This window comes from Cydia amplana, chromosome 6 (assembly GCF_948474715.1).
Source record: "Cydia amplana chromosome 6, ilCydAmpl1.1, whole genome shotgun sequence".
NCBI lineage: Eukaryota > Metazoa > Arthropoda > Insecta > Lepidoptera > Tortricidae > Cydia > Cydia amplana.
In genome coordinates, this window is record NC_086074.1 from 8,229,869 (window position 1) to 8,247,434 (window position 17,566).

The 17,566-nt window shown below is 37.3% G+C and overlaps 1 protein-coding gene across 5 annotated transcripts in view; it reads right to left on the reverse strand.

The window, feature by feature from the left end:
- The window catches only part of LOC134648759 (diacylglycerol lipase-beta), a 92,806-nt gene that overhangs the window by 39,707 nt on the left and 35,533 nt on the right, over window positions 1-17,566 (reverse strand). For all 5 annotated transcript variants that reach the window (XM_063503300.1, XM_063503298.1, XM_063503299.1 and 2 more), the window contains exon 2: window positions 2,057-2,152. In XM_063503300.1, the coding sequence (XP_063359370.1) occupies window positions 2,057-2,151 (95 nt within the window). In that variant the 5' untranslated portion in view covers window position 2,152. The remainder of the gene's footprint in view (window positions 1-2,056; window positions 2,153-17,566) is intronic.

Here is a 17,566-nt window from a genome sequence, read left to right on the forward strand (position 1 = left end):
GGCAAAAGCAGCCCCTTCGCCCTTGCATATCAAAGCGCAGAGCACAATGTGAGCCGTAGCGTAGCGGCTGAGGCTCCCCTCCGCGCCTCCGGCTTTTTACATACACTCTAGGGGTAGGACAGACAAGACCACGTGGATAGTGGGGTGCTCCGATTCGGATATTGATTAGTTAGACTTAAAAAAGTGCGTTGAAGTCTTATTTTGATAAAATCACGAATTTCATAATTCTGAGTTTACAAAAGATCGAATTTCTGAATAAGTACCGAATTACTTTATTTCCGATCGGTCAATGATTTTTCGGAATAGACAAATTCGGAAAAAAAATCGGATTTTTTCTAAATCGGAACTTATACTTACTTTCGTCTATATGAAAATCGGATTTTAAATATTCGGAAATAGCACAGTCGGGATTTTCTTCTTTATTTATTTATTTATTTAAACTTTATTGCACAAAAGAAAAACTTATCGTACAAAAGGCGGACTTAATGCCAAAAGCATTCTCTACCAGTCAACCTTAAGGCAAAGCAGAGAGATTGTGGGCGGTGCAACTGCTACTACTACTAACAAAAATTTAATATAAACCGCAAAGCTAATTTAAAAAAATTTACACACATAATATACACGATACATATAATATAAATACATATACCTAACAATTTAAATATATACAATAAAATATATAAATTATATAACTAAAACTAGGAATCCTTCATTCTAGCAGCAAAGAAAGCACGTACCGATTTCTTAAAAGCGAACTTGTTTGGGGCATTTTTAATACTAAGGGGGAGTCGGTTCCAAAGGCGCGCTACCTGCACGCAGAACGAATCTGACATGAAGCCAGTACGATGTGGAGGGATGGATAAAGACATATTGCCAGAAGAGCGAAGCTGACGGTCGCGAGAAACGCCGTAGTATTGAAAGAGGGACTTGAGGTATACAGGAGAGAGTGGATCGTTTAGGACAGAGTATAGAGAGCAAAGCATGCGAACACTGCGTCGTTGACGGATGGGAAGCCAGCCAAGCTGGGAGCGGTACGCAGAGACATGATCGTACTTACGCAGGCAAAAAATGAAACGAATGCAGTTATTGAGAAGGCGATCCAACTTATTGAGAAGTTCTTCAGATAGGTCCGGATAACACACATCACCATAATCAATTATAGGTAGAATTAGAGTGTTTATAAGGAGAATTTTAGTCTTAATGGGCAAAAAGTGCTTTAGCTTGTTTAGTGAATGAAGAGAACCCATAACTTTTCGGCTGACCTCAGAAACCTGCGCTCTCCAATCCAACGAACTGTCGAGCATAATGCCTAGGTCCTTAACACTGTGACTAAATAGTATTGGTGAACCGTTAAAGTTTACTGGTGCAATAGTGTCAAAATCCAGTCTGGCGACCTGTCGAGAACTACCAATAACGATAGCTTGGCACTTAGACGGGTTCACAAAAAGGCCATACTTCTCTTTCTTCTTCTTTCGTGGTTTTCAAAGTCGTAATTTCGATATTTCGGACATATAAAAAATCGGGGTTATGAAAATCGGGGTTATGAAAGTCGGAAAAACAATTTCGGAATATTTAATTGTTCTCGCATAATATGCTGTATGCACTATGCAGGGTAACGATATAAGGAAATAGATGAATATTTGATATGTTTTCGTCATTTTTTCTATCTAGCCAAGGTTTTGGTTGGAGTCTGCCCTTGCAAATATAATATAGTATTCCGTGTGAATTTTTCATGCAAAAGATGCTTCGTTAGCCCCCTCTTAAGCGCTAGAAACAGTAGTCCATCCCTTAATCCCGACACAGGAGCAGCCGATGCAACGGAGCCACGCCGTTTTATCGACTAAATAACTAGTGTTTAGTTTTAAGTTTATAAAATACATATGTATGTTAGTCTGTAAGGTATTTGTAATATGGGCCTTGTTGCCTGAATTAAATTTCTAAATAAATAAATAAATACATAAATGAGAATAAAAATGTTCGAGTGAAAACCGGTCGGTGAAATGAAACCAGAGGGTGAAACGAAGTGCTTAGTCGACGCGATATATTATCTACTTACCATACAAAACGGCAAAGTAGCTCGAAGATGCTCGGAAACACGAGATCGTCCGAGGCGGCTAGCCATTTGCGCCCCAGTAGCCGGAGCGCCGGCATTCTGTAACAAGTCAAAATAGCTCTTATTAAGATGCTACTAGAGTTGAGAGTCGAGGGAAGGGTTTTATTAATTTGTGGACCGTCTGACACCTATCCGCCTAATTCAGTGGTTCCTAACCTGGGGGTAATTACCCCCGTGGGGGTAAAACTGGTATTTTACGGGGGTAATAAGCTAACCTAATATATATAACAATACAACAAACGTACACGTTTTATTTTTTATTACCATTGGGAGGGGTAAAATCAGGTTCCCTAGTTAGTCATAGGGGTGACCGGACCGAAAAGTTTAGGAACCACTGGCCTAATTGCTTCGTATAATGTGCCAGTTTAATAATCTTACAGCAGCAGCAACAGTCAAGTAACCGCAAACGGGCAAATTTGTAAGACAAAGGGGTATCATGTTACTCAGAGTTAGAAAGTCTTATGACTCTGAATTCGTAGAACTCGATTAAGTTTACAATACGTTCTAAAATATATTTAAATTTGTACGTTCGTTCCAAATTTCATTAAAATATACTACATACTTGCAGAGTAAATTATTGCCTGTGGAGTTATGGACACACGGACAAACGGAAGGACGAACATGACAAAACTATTAAGGTTTTGCCATTTTGGTTACGGAACCCTAAAAATGCAAAAACCGTGGATACTCCATCATCACTTAAGGTTTCAACTCGTAAATCTTTGATAATTATTGTAATAATTTAAGAATCTCCTTTAACCCCACCAGATATTTTGAGACTGAAGTTTGATCGGGCTTTTTCTAAAATAAATATCGGAAACCCGATTCTTTCAAATCTGGACATTCTTGGGCTCATTCTACTCCGAATCGACAGCACTCTCCATCCTACCATTAAAAAATGATGTCCCAAAATGTCCATTCCATTACGTCACGTTTTTAGTATGAGAAAAATGTTCACTTGTATGTAACGTGACGTAGTAGTGGAATGTACAATTTTCATACAAAATTTTGGGACAATTTTTTTTATCATCAGGATTGAATATGCTAGTGATTTCGAGTTGAAAGAACCCAAAAACACCAGGATCTGGGAGAATCGGGTTTTCAATATCTATTTTAGAAAACGCCCTTTCAGCAATGCTAAGAAAACTGAACTTTCGATTAAATGATTAGAGAATTCGTTTTTGACTTGAGTCGTCAATATTATTCTTCGTTGTTCGCTTAGCAGTTAGTTTAGCAAAATTGATACTAAGAAATTTATATCTTACGTTTGGTAAAGATTATTAGTACCAGTAGGTACTATATATGACGAAACCCCGTTCTGCAACATTCATAATTGAAAATGAAGGTTGGCAAAAATACTTAGGTACAGTCACCTGCAATAATATGTTACTCTTCGAAGGCCGTAAAAATATGTGACACACTCTTATGGCTCAACAAAAAAAAAATTTTTAAGCAGCTCTTTTTTTACCTACCTATATGTTTTACTTGGGCGAAGTTGGGTACCACCAACGAAAGGCGAAGTTAGGGTTTTCTACGATATAAAGTTTTGCCAACCCTAATTTTTAATGAACTACACAATTGATAGTGCGGATCGGGGTTTGCATATGACTAATGCTTTACACCAAACAGCGGGAATCGGATTCTACGGCAACCCAATAGACTGGTTAGTTAGTGGAGCGCGCCATTTGCGACACGAAAGTATTTGCGGCCGCCGATCCGTGCAAGTGGAATATAAGTGTTTCCACTAGGGATTGCTCCCGGTACTGAGTTTGAATGGCGAGAACCGGGAATTCCCGGTTACGGTACTGTATTTGTATAGAAAACCAGTACCGGGAGCACACCCTAGTTTCCACCGCAAACAGTCTATTTGCAAGTGCGAACTATGTTAGTTTAGTTGGAGGTAAATAAGGGATCCTCTCTATTAAGTAAACGGGAACCAAACTCTTGTATTTGTAATCGAACAATGGTTTAAGTTACGGGTGTGAGAAACAGATTAGGTACCTAATACTAGAAGATGTACACTGTTGTAGAAATATTAAGAAGAAGAGTTCAGCTATTCGTACGTCGCCTAAGTCTAAGGAGTCTGGCCAAGATGACAATCGTTGATAGAAAACGCCAATCGAAACTTAAATAATGTATGGAAATAGTCACGTGACTTTTCGTAATTTTTTTCTTTCTGTCATCCCGAACTTTTTTCCTTTTGCGTTTGTCAACGTACGATTGCCTTGTTGGCTAAGCCCCCAGGACAGGTTTGGTCAGCACCCAGCGTGTGAATTAACACATTCAGTGCCGAAAACTCGACTATCGGGTATTTTATGATTTCGTTCCCAGGCCGAACGACCCGATAGTCGGGATCGTGGTAACTTGTAGTTATATGACGATTTTTGGTGATCTGGCGCGGATGTCTTGTTTAGCTGGGTGGCAATAAATGTGTTAAGTAACTGTAAATTTTCTTACACCGATAAAATGATAATGGAAATTTAAGCTTTTGTATGAGAGAATATGTCGCCTACTTATTTGCTTTAATATTATGTAAAATCTGACAGCGTCGAGAACAAATCGATTTTAAATTTGATGCGTTGATGCATCACACCTCAACTCAACGTATAACCTACAATGATGGTTTACACTTTACGTAACCCAACAGTGTCTGCGCGTGAGCACCGTGTCGTGTCGTCTCAGTTCCGTATCGCTGATCCATTTCCTCGGGCGTCGAACCCGGATCGGGTATTTCGGGAACGAAACGCATTCGGCATTGTGGACTATGTTTACCCGATCTCCCCTGAAATTGGGTTCGGTCAGTAGGTAGGGAACGTATTTTTAAACAATGTTTTCCTTCACCTATTTACTCAGTTTCGTTTCAACGGGTTCGGACGAGGAAAACGTGATACGTAAAATGTATTTTCTATCGTCAGGTTAATTACACAATGAACTCTGAAAAACGTAATATGCCTCAATGAGGAATATCGTCGTATTACAGATAATATCGTCGGCTTATCGCTTCAGAATACGGGTTTACTCTTGCCTATAAAAGCTAACAGATAACTCCTACTTGTAATCGATATTATCAAAGGTCAATAACATAAGTACCCGTTGTTTGTTTTGATTTTGTTTCGAAATATTACAGTAAATATTGAAATTTTTTTGTGTGCTAAGCTGATAGATAGGCCAATTCAGTATGGTAACATTTACTATCGTTAGATCTTTAAATGGAATTAAAAAAAAAAATTAATGCCAAGAAAGATAAAATTACCCAGATGTTCACAACTTCAAGGGCGCTTAAAAAAATAAAGCATCTACCGCAATAATTCACGTCACCATAAATAAAAATCTCATCGTACTCGGCGATAGGTGAAAAATTAAAAAAAATCATAACTCCGAAAATACGAAAAATCGCGGAACATACATGGGGGTGATTCAGATAGCCCTCTAGGTCCTCTACGTCCCAGCTTCAGTATATCACTACTTCTTGGGACACCTTGTATACATATCATGTTTTACCAGTTTATTTATGGATTTTTTTATATATTGTGATGTAGGCAGGATTAGACCGCGGCCGCGGTACGGTGTTTTGTACCAAAAATGGATGAAAATTTATTTATTAAAATTCTAAAAGTAATAAAACAAATAATAAAAACCCTTAAAATAAAAATTAAAAACTAAGCTTTTGTACCTAAATGATATTGTATACTTGTAAATTTTTATGTGTTTACCTCCATTTTCAGTGTTTACTTAATTTTCAAGTCATGACGTACCTAGGTAATATTTATGAGCGGCATAAAATGTCAAATATCTGGGTGACCGAGCTTCGCTCGGAAAACATATAAAAACTCGAAAATGCACGTTTTCCTAGAGATAAGACCTAGCTAGATCGATTTTTCGCCCCCGAAAACTCCCATATAGCAAATTTCATCGAAATCGTTAGAGCCGTTTCCGAGATCCCCGAAATATAAATAAAAAAATATATAAATAAACAAGAATTGCTCGTTTAAAGGTATTAGATATGTCCTCTCTGAGTAAGTACATGTTAGTAACAAATTCATAAGCAGATTGCAATATCACAATTTTTTCATTTCTTCTAAACGTCATTCCTATATCTGAGATTAACTGTTGCACGTCAAGATTCGAGCAGATTGGCTCGATCATTCCGCACCTAGAGTTTTTGTTCTTTAATCGCTTCCGTCGGAAAGTACAGTATTGTGGTTATTTTAGTCCAAGTACGCAGCTCTCGAAGGCAGTAACAGTAAATCCGGTACAGCTAGACATGAAGATTACGATCTGAGCAGAGATGCAGCATCCCAATTGACGTCACGGCCGGGTCGTCGGCCGACTTTGCTGCATTTAACTATGCACTCGAGGTGAAGGCACTATGCCCAAAAGAAACTCATCAATTCGTCCCGATGTTTATTTATATGATGTAACGGTGTGTTTGGTTTCACACAGATCAATTTTTGAGCTGCCTTTAGATATCTAAAACTTTTCTTAGGTAGGTACATGTTCGTAAAGGTATCCTACACGATGTTTTTTAGGCACCTCCAATAATTTACGGGTTGAATTATAGTCATACTGAGCAACTTTTTCTATGGGACCAACAAAAATTTACTCTCCCATACAAAATGTCAACATCAGACCAGCCAAAATGAATGAAACAGCCATTTTTTTTTCGCGATTACAGGGTTGGTCCCATAGTAAAAGTTGCTCAGTGTGACCTATATGCAGGTGATCTGCGTGCAATGTCCATCATCCGACATCCAATTGTTTTATACAGAAGTTTCAATTACTAAATGAAATGGATGGATTCAAAGAATTCAGTTGTAAAGTAGCAGCCAAACCGTTTGGCGCAAACTAAAATAAATATTTTCAAGTATATTCTTTGAACATAATTCCATATTTTCATTATGTTCAACAAGTGCTTTAAAATATTAATTAGGTCGGTTAATTAATACTTAATCCGTGCTCGGCACTGAAACGTGCGTGTTAAAGGAACATTTTGTAATCATATAGTAAACTACCTACATTGTTGTTTAATTTACGTTCTTGGACTGGCGGGGATTTCGAAGGAGCCTAGCCACGTTAAATACATGCAACACCTTATCTTATTATAACAAATAACACATCGATTGCGGTTGGTTCTATACATTTTGTTTGTCATTAGGTAATGTTGACCTTGGCTGACATTCGATGGCCCTGGGGAAACGAACTGGTCAGAAACTTGTTCGTTCCGTTTGCTTTGGTGTTAGAACTCTGATGAAATTTACACCGATAACTACACATTAACATTGACTTGCCTGCGCGTGCGCGCTACTCTGTTTGTTACAAAACGAAGGCGTTGCCATAAAACTCCCCAAGAACACAACTTTGTATAATAACCCAGTAATTTAAAGGGTTCCATTTCGGAATGAGAGATATTAAGCTGGAAACTCGTAATACTCGTATACACCTTTATTACGGCGTTCTAAAAGTTTTCTATGCGGAATTTCTCACAGAGATTATCAGCAACGTATGGCTGAACACTGCGCGTTCTGTGCTCTGTATCTTGAAAACACTTGAGTGCATAAAAAAATGTTCTGAACATAACTTGACGCAAATTTTGTGCTCTACAATTTTTTTCTAGACGTAAACATCATTGGAGCTATAATAATCATGATATTCGCGAAAAACCGATTTCTGTGACCAATGACCTGGAGTAACTTACGACGTGCATAAATAAGAGATTTTCTGTGACTTTTAAGGCAACTTATAAAACGCCATAAGTAATTAAGGTGTACACGAATTTCCAGCTGATTATCTCTCATCCCGAGGTTGACCCCGTTTATATTAGGGTGACTGGGCTATAAAGTAGTAGGTTTGAAATAGTTTTCTTGTTGCTACATTCATTATTACCACGCATAAAATGAGTAATCGAGTTTATTTTGACTCAGGGATAGCCGATGGTTAGGAAATGTTAGGCAAGCAACTTCATTTGATGGTATCTAGCGAAATATAGGCCTGCATCAAATATTTTTTACTCAAGAAAGATAAATATCACGGCTTGCATATTTGGACAAATATGTACGTGTGAGTTGCCCACCTTAGGCCCACTTGCACCATCCCACAAACCCGGGGTTAAGCGATTAAACCGTTAAACAAGTGTCAAATTGTACTGGTAACAATGGTAACTCCAGGTTTAACCGGTTAACCCCGGGTTAGTGAAATGGTGCAAGTGGGCCTTACGGAATTGAAAGCGGTGTGAATGGAGCGGTACGTTTGACTGCAACTATGTAATCCTTGTTCTATTTGCAATCTGCGTTACGGTAGGTCACAAGCGAAACGAATCGTGAAGCTATATCGGGTGTGGTTCTGGCGTCTGTTCTATTTGGTTGGCAAAGCACATAACAGATTTTACAGTACATATGGGGCTACTTTTCCGCACTAGTGCGTAAAATAGCACTTTACGTGCGTATGTCGAAACTTTAAAGTGCCATATGTACTGTAAAACGTTGTTCGATACACGTGCGAATAGGTAATTCGCAACTCGTGTCGATTTAAAACACTCCCTTCGGTCGTGTTTTAATTTATCGCCACTCGTTTCGAATTTCCTCTTTTTCGCACTTGTATCGAAAATAACTATAAGTTCGGTTGCACCAAACGCAAAACTTTATTGTCTGCGAAGACTCAGTGAGTTTACTGCTGTGCTGAGTGGCGTTGATCAAATTGTCGAGCGTGGCGTTGTATATCCTAGGTAGATATTATCTACCAAAATGAAATTTCGATTCTATAATTCTTAGTCACAGGAAAGTGAACGCCCACTCGACAACTATCCCCTCGCGTAGAAATGTTCTGTAAATTCCAAACGCGTGTAATTCCTGTACTTCCACTGTGTTGAACGCGCGGAGTGTCGAGTGTGAGACCTGTATCCTTACCACGAGTTTGACACTGACATTCGCTAGCGACTGCGAAAACTTCCACAATGCACTGACCTCGTACTGACATTGGTGCAAGCGAGATGCACTGCGTCAAGGGCGGATTCAGCTTTATAGTTAGGGGGGACGTACTAGTCAGTTATTTTTTGTTGCATGAGGGGTGGCATGGTCAAATTCTAGGCCCAGCCCATGACCCCATGACCCCCCTTGCACTGTTTGAGTTGACGCAGTCGCTACCGTTCAGGCGGCCTAGTTTTACGCGGCGTAAAACTCATGGTGAGGGTACTGCTCAGACTGTTATTGTGGAGTGTCCCGCGTCAAATATAAAGTTGAAGTTGAAGCGAAGTTTACTAGCTCGTGTTCGCGCAACCAATTAGAATTAGTGTCCGACCGAAGGTTCGGTTTCGGTTTCGGTCAGTTTCGGCCAAAAAATCATGTTTCGGCTGTAGTTTCGGTTTCGGCCAAAAAACGGCCGAACCTTTCGGCCGGGCCGAAACTTACGAAATGGTACTTCGGACAAAGACCAAAAGTTGGGGAATAAGTAGGACAACAATATTAATACCTACATATACTGATTCATGTATATTAGGTACAGACATTAATTGGTTTATTATAAAACACAATTCCACTAATGAGGGCGCCACTGGACGGTTGACGCAGTCTTAAGAGGCTGTCAATACCTATAAGTGAATGAGATAGCACTGTCGCATGTTACTGGGCCCTGGGCAAGATAATAATAAGAAAACTAGCCTCACTTTTTACCTCAATTTACCATTGGTTTGTGTTCCACATGTCCTCTACTTCAGCTTAGCCTTTGGCCTCGCTGCGCCATGCTCGGCCTGCGGTCTCGCTTTTGAATACAATGGACATTGGTTGGAGTCTGTGCTCAACTACTTATCCTGAAGCCTTAAGCACGGCTTTGACTTCGCATGAAAGTTCGCCTCAATGGGGCACTTCGGACTTTTCGGCCCAGGTGAAGATCGGTACCCGGCCTTGCGATATTGTTAACAAAAAATTTCGCGCTCGCTGCGCTCGCGTTTTTGGTTGACCCTGTGTCTACATGTTAGCTTGACTGGTGAATGAATATAGTTAGACCAAGAAAATTCTGCAATGATTTTGATAGCATACGTCATAATTTCATAAAAGTTTTGACGTTTAAAATAACACTTGCACTGCGTGTGTTATCAACTTATCAAAATCGTTGCAGAATTATCTTGGTCTAACTCTAGTAATTTTCATAAAAAACTGCTTAAGTAACATCAATTTCAAGGACATTGGGTGTTGACAGCCCCATAATATGTGTGTAAAAGCGGTTTTATGACATTTTTTCAACGATTTTAACAAGTCTACAAAAGTTTCGGTTTCGGTTTCGGCCGAAACTAGAGCCAAAGCCGAACATTCGGTTTCGGTTTCGGTTTCGGCAAAAAAACATGTTTCGGTCGGACACTAATTAGAATATAGATGGATTGCTGTTCCGAGGAAACAAATACGGGAACAGTTGGTCCTTTCACACCAACATGATTAATGGATTTTGCCTTCCGGAGCAGGTTACAAGCTGGCTCTCTCTGAAAAATATTTTTATACATTCATGTCGTTCATATTATTAATTTACCTCTGTTACAGACGGGAGGCTTTCCGTTATAACGTAATAATGCCCAATAAATAGTGTCCAACTTTGTGAAGAATAACAACGCAATCGTAAACTACTTCGCAGCAAATGGGACAATTTCCCAAAAGAAGCTACCCTTGTATGTCCCGCTAGAACGGCTAGAACCAACATTTCACTTAATAACAACTTTTGTTGTCGAAGTTGGTTCTGCCCCTGGAGAGGCTTTGTCTGAGTGGAAGTTACGATCGGCCCTCTATTGCTATGGCTTATTATTAACTTCAAATGCGACCGTTCGCGACCGGTTTAACGGTATAACTGTGATTTCCAGTGATCGCATTTGCTTAATTCTTAAGAAGCAGCTAAGTAAATAAAAAAACCGTTTCTTTGTCTCCGCACAATAAAGTATATAAGTACACACAAACATAGGTACATAAATAAAGAGTATAAAAATTAAAAAGCAACCACATTCCTCTGTCGATTGTTGTAGAATATAGGACACTATAGGTATTCAATAGACTATGACGCATTAGCAAAAACACGGTTTTGAATTTCTATTTGTTTCCTATACCAAAGGAAAGGGTCGCAGTACGAACATTTGGCCGATATGATAGGAATACGCCATTTTAAGCGTAATAATAAGCAATACAGGTTCTACAATGAGTGTTCTCTACTTCAAAATGTTTTGGGTTCCTTACTTATAGTATATAATATACAATAGCTACTTTTTCTATTGTGCCATTACAGGTTAAATTAACATTACTTAGGTACATTACGCAATTTTACGGGTCTAAAGTCAAATTAAAACTCGTCTGCGCTAAGTAATCCTCTGTTTATCTGAGACAAACCAGTGAATATGAGACTATGATATCATTAAGGTCATGCTTAATCAGAGTACCTTTCTTTCGCTGGTTCTCTCGCTGGTTTGAGAATAACAACTCCGTGCCCCGGCGCGTCAATAACCGGATAAAGTGTGCTTTATTGCTCCATCTAGGAATTACTTATCTAGGGAGAGATCTTGGGGTTTGACGCGGACTCTTTGACTTTCTGTTGTTGTATGCGAACTTTGTTCGGCGTTTGCTGCGACTTGCGAGTCCATTTTCACGTTTTGCAATATTGTTATAATTTAATACAGACAGATAGCTATTTCGTACTATATTAAAACTATAACAATACACAAGTATGTTCTATTGTAAGTAATACAAGTACGGTAAAGACTATAGATTGACGTACGAGTCGTAGTCGCACGTCCAAAAAGTAAGTTAAGTTTACCTTCAGATGTATTAAATTAATTACCAATTCGTAACTAATTAAAACGGCACGCATGTCTTGCTAATAAAGTTTTAAAAAGTCGCAAAAGTCGTAGCAAAAGCTCAACAAAGCGTGACGAAATTAAAATTTATCGGGAAAGTTACAAATCTCATTTGTTTACCGTTAACGTAATCATGTATTAAATTAAATAAGCCATAAATACAAAAGGTTAAGGCCAAAAGTATTTGAACATTAGTAAAACTACATACCTGACGCTTTTTTGCACCATGGTAATTAATTATACTTATAAAAGATGTGTTTTTATTTTACTATGCTATTATATAATATACGCGGTGTCAAAATATTACAGTACTTACCTACATAATAGAATTAATAGATAGTGTAAGTATACCTAATAGTAGTGTATATTTCTTAGGAAATTTCTGCTTATGATTTTGTTTCCGGAACCCTCAAAGCTTAAATGAAAACCTATATGCATACGTACCTGAAGCTTATGAAGAAAGTGGAATGCGTTTAAGGGCCTACTGCAGCCGCGTCTGGCGCTTCGTAAACCACGCCCGCTAGTTCTTCCCTCCCCGCTAACACGCACACATGGAAACGCTTCGCGCCGCACGTGAAGTTTGTGTGACCTTTTAGCACCATCTAACGTTACAGAAGTTAACTACCATTATACGTGGTCGCTGCGGTCGGCCAGAAACTTAAATTCGGAAAAAATTGAAACAGATGGCGTTGTTACTTGTTCATAATAGCAAACAATAAAATAATTAATTCATAAACCTGCATATTTATTGTTGTTTTGGAAGATGTTAACATCATAGAAGCAGCAGCGTATATAGCATATAAGTTAAGAGTATTGATAATAAGAAAATAGCACAAGAACAGAAAAGAGATTATTTTTGATAAAATATGATGAAAACAGATTTACTTGATTACGCTCACCTGACTTTGCGGTCACTAAATGCAAATTTCAACCTTATTGTTATGGGGTTACAATAACCCTGGGGTTGCAGGCGTCCATGGTCGTTATTATTATAAATGCTTTGGTTGAAATGCTTTTTATTAACCCTCGAATTTTTCATAGGTACAGTCACCTGCAATAATATGTTACTCTTCGACGGCCGCAAAAATATGTGACACGCTCTTATGGCTCTACAAATAAGATCTAACATGATCTACCGCAAAACGGCCTTCGGTGTGTAACATATTATTGCAGCTGACTGTACTCGTATTCATTGTTGTATAGGTAGGTATTAATATCTTTTATCCGATCGATTTGCATTTATTTGAAATAAATCACAGTGTTTAGTAATTATATGTTTTATTGAATAAGAGATTATTTAGGTATGTAAGGAATACAGGGTGCCTTTTTGAAACACTCATTTTTAGGGTTCCGTAGCCAAATGGCAAAAAACGGAACCCTTATAGATTCGTCATGTCTGTCTGTCTGTCTGTCCGTCTGTCCGTCCGTATGTCACAGTCACTTTTTTCCGAAACTATAAGAACTATACTGTTGAAACTTGGTAAGTAGATGTATTCTGTGAACCGCATTATATTTTCACACAAAAATAGAAAAAAAAAATTTTTTTTGGGGGTTTCCCATACTTAGAACAACTGAAACTCAAAAATTTTTTTTTCATCAAACCCATACGTGTGGGGTATCTATGGATAGGTCTTCAAAAATGATATTGAGGTTTCTAACATAATTTTTTTCTAAACTGAATAGTTTGCGCGAGAGACACTTCCAAAGTGGTAAAATGTGTGTGTCCCCCCCCCCCTGTAACTTCTAAAATAAGAGAATGATAAAACTAAAAAAAATATATGATGTACATTACCATGCAAACTTCCACCGAAAATTGGTTTGAACAAGATCTAGTAAGTAGTTTTTTTTTTTAATACGTCATAAATCCCCTAAATACGGAACCCTTCATGGGCGAGTCCGACTCGCACTTGGCCGCTTTTTCTGGATAATTTTGAATTTCAATTGTCAGGGGTGCCTACATTATTTTTTAATACATTTTACAACGACAACAAACAAAAGTTCAAATTCGCCGTATTTTTATTACCCGGGTCGATCGCAACAAAATAGAAAATCATGTTTTTCAAATCTAAGCGTTATTGTAATTTATCTCAAATAACCAAAAAGTCAATCTGACTAGAACTTAAAAACGAACTGAATTATTTTAATATGTCGATTTTTCTTGGTGACCCAGGAGAATTTTTTTTTATCCCATACAAAAAGAGCGTATCCCAATCGCGTATCGGTTTTGGTTTTTACTTATAAGTGTGAAAAATATATTCTACCATATACGAAGGATGTGTGTTTTTTCATGTTTTATATGTCTTTTTGTACAATAAAGTGTTTTACTGCTACTAATATATCATATTAACGATTAACTAAAAAGATATTTACATCTAATTTAACTGGTAAATTATTACAGTCCGCTAAAATTAATATATATTCAAAAAAATATTTGTTAATATGTCCCAAAATCATGGCTCATTTTTTAAGTCTCCTGACTTACCAAACATATCGCAACGAAGGCAAGGGTACAACGCGGCATCGTGAACCTAATAACGTAACGTTTCAGTTACTTTTTTAGTCGCCGACCATTTTATCCGGGGTACGAAAAGAGGTATTAGATCTATCCTGGGTCTAATATGTTATAAAAACATAGTTTTTTGAAAAATGTTCGTAGGTAGTACACAAAATTTACATTTTCTTTTAAATGTGATTTGGGTCATCGTTCTCCCTGGTGACTTTTCTGGTGACCCAAGAGACATCAATTTTATTATGACTCAGGAGACTTTTTTTCTATGCACTTTGATTTTTTTGATGCGCTAATTTTGTAATCTAAAATAACTTTAAACTGCTGATATACTTATATCACTTTGCTGATGAGTGGAAGTGGAATTTAAACTTAATTTATTGTTCTCTCCCTTGACATTTTGGCATACATTTGACATGCTGCAGTGCACTCCTAACGTTAATAAAGACATAATTTTTAGAAAAAGCTTTAGGAAAACTCACTCTTGAGCTTAAAACGATTAAGTCCTTATCATATTATGTTAGATTTTTAGTACAGACCCCAAATCAGTGAAAATGTGTCTTAGCCAACTAAATTTGTCTCTGGGAAAAGTACGATATCCCTAAAAATTGTACGTACATTTCGCATTTTTCTGAAGGAACGGAATTCATAAATTGGGTTATTATTATTTTTTCAGATTATTTGATTGCATTGACATATCACCAAGATAGATAGAACATTTAAGTTACCAGAAGAAAAGCATTTGTGTTCTTTAATAGTGTGGAAAAAGTAGGTTCGATTCCCGGGCGCGATTAAGCGAATTTAAAAAAAAACAACGTGTTGCATTCCGGGAGTGCCGACAGAAGTGAAAACTCAATGACTAGTCCAAAATGTCTGCAGCACTATGTATAATTGACCCATCCTCCTTTCTATTGAAAACTTTTGGTTCCGAAATTGCTGGTCAGTGAGCTTGTTTAAAATTCGAAAATCAAATTTATTAATTATAATAATTTATTTATTTGGTCATGATATTTTGAGTTTTATTCACCAGTACTAGAGTTCACTTTTATTAGCGATTTCATCAAGATGTAGCTTTATTGAATTATATTTGAGTGATATAAAGTTATAATACTGTGAGATCCTCGTATTTCAGCCCGTACAAGATTATAACCTTTTTCATGTAATGTCATTGAGTTTTTCTTTATTGATTTAAATGCCATCTAAACCTTACGGTCACATGATCGCCTTACGCTGTCTCGAGTTTATAATTTTTTCCCCACCTCATAAAGTGCCTAGCGCCGCTAAAGAAGTTTTCACTTCAAAAATCTTTGAATGCAGTTGTTTCTTTAAAAAACAATAATGTTTCATTTAAGTAAAATGAGCAAACTTAAGGTTTTAAGGCACTTTCCCTCCAGGGCCCATAATTTTTTTCCACCCGGTAGTAGACAACTATTTTTTTCGACTAAATGAAGTTTTATTAGATAAATCGTTGATCACATGGTTCGTTTCACACATCACATCAAATCGTTTGTCATCACAATCAAAATTTGTCAAAAGTAATGAAATTTATGCCAAAAAAACATAAATAAAACATATAAATTCAACACATTTTTTTAATAAAAATCTTTCTCGATGATATAAAAAAGAACATCGACAAATTATGTTCAAAGAATTAATATCAAAACAGATGTCATAATTAGGATTGGCTACTTTAAGAAAGGGACAGAGAGATTTAATCCTCTCGCTCTGCACGTTTTTCTCATTCCTCCTTGTCAAGCCAAAATAAACTATAAAATGATAGTAACACAGTACATTGTAATATTCACTTTTTCCACGGTATCATGTCATTGTAAATTACTTATGTGAAATTGTAGTGGCGTGCGACTTTCAAACCGGAGGTCACGGGTTCGAACCCCGGCCCGTGCAAGTGAGTTTTTGTAAGTAGAGACCTTTTTTAGTGGTACTTAAATATAATAACTTTTCGTATTATTGAAATAAAATATTTTATACAAACAAACTTAATAATATAATAATTAAAACGAGTAATATCAATTAGTTTTTAATATTTATTCAATTATTTTAAATTATTTGAGCATGAAACATACTAGTTTTATTTTTATCATTACAATAGAAAAAAAGTATTCTTATAGATATTTTATTTTCAAACAAAAATAAAGCAAAAAGTTACGCTTAGATTCTGATGGCTAAATACCAAACAGCTACCGATACATTTCAATATCTGTCGAAATTTCCTAACCCGTTGTAACTGACAAAGAGTAGGTATAGATTTCGACGTAGCATGACGTAGCTAAGCAAACACGCACACATGCGTAACGTATAGGCCTGTAAGAAGGCACCATCATAGGTTTACCTCCGATTCCGTTACTACTCAATGGAGTTACGACTCAACGTTTATTGGATATTAACATTTTACGTAATTCGGAGCGCTGCGCGAAGTGACATAGGTCTTACCTCTTTGAGGCACGACGGCCATCTAACATTACTGGCATAAAGGATGCATTTATGACTTTGACGCATGACAGAAAGAGAAACGGAACTGCGTAAAATGGGCGTTTGCTGTTGAATTCATAAAATCAAAAATCGATAATAAATCCATCGGTAAAGGATAATAAGTTAATATTTAGTTCTTTGAAAGTTAAGACGAGATGAAAACCTTTGCTGTAAGGTGGGTTGTGCTGGATATGGATGTGTTTTCTAGTTGCACGAAGCTAAAACCGAAAAATGAACACGTAAGTTTGGATTTATTTTCTATCGAGAAAATTTTAAGCATTCGTGTTTCGACTACTACGAAATGTCTTATCATATAGTCAAGAAACATATATCCGAAAATCACTACTGTTTGTTTCCGGGGCTAGCCACTGCCACCTTTCTAAGATCCTGTTATTTTTCGATGCACGGCCTTAATTATGTTTGTTTTCTCTATATAGAGTATGGTATGGAGTAGTAGACATGAATCAAACCAACCAACTCACCAATTCCATCTAATATTTCGTTCCTACTGGTGGTACAATTTTGCCGCGTATTTCTGACAAAGCGAGCTGGATGGCAAAGGTGTTATAAAATTCATAATATCGTTTCGTTTGCCAGGTTGGCGGGTAATCGGATTGCTTTGCATAATTTAGCGCCA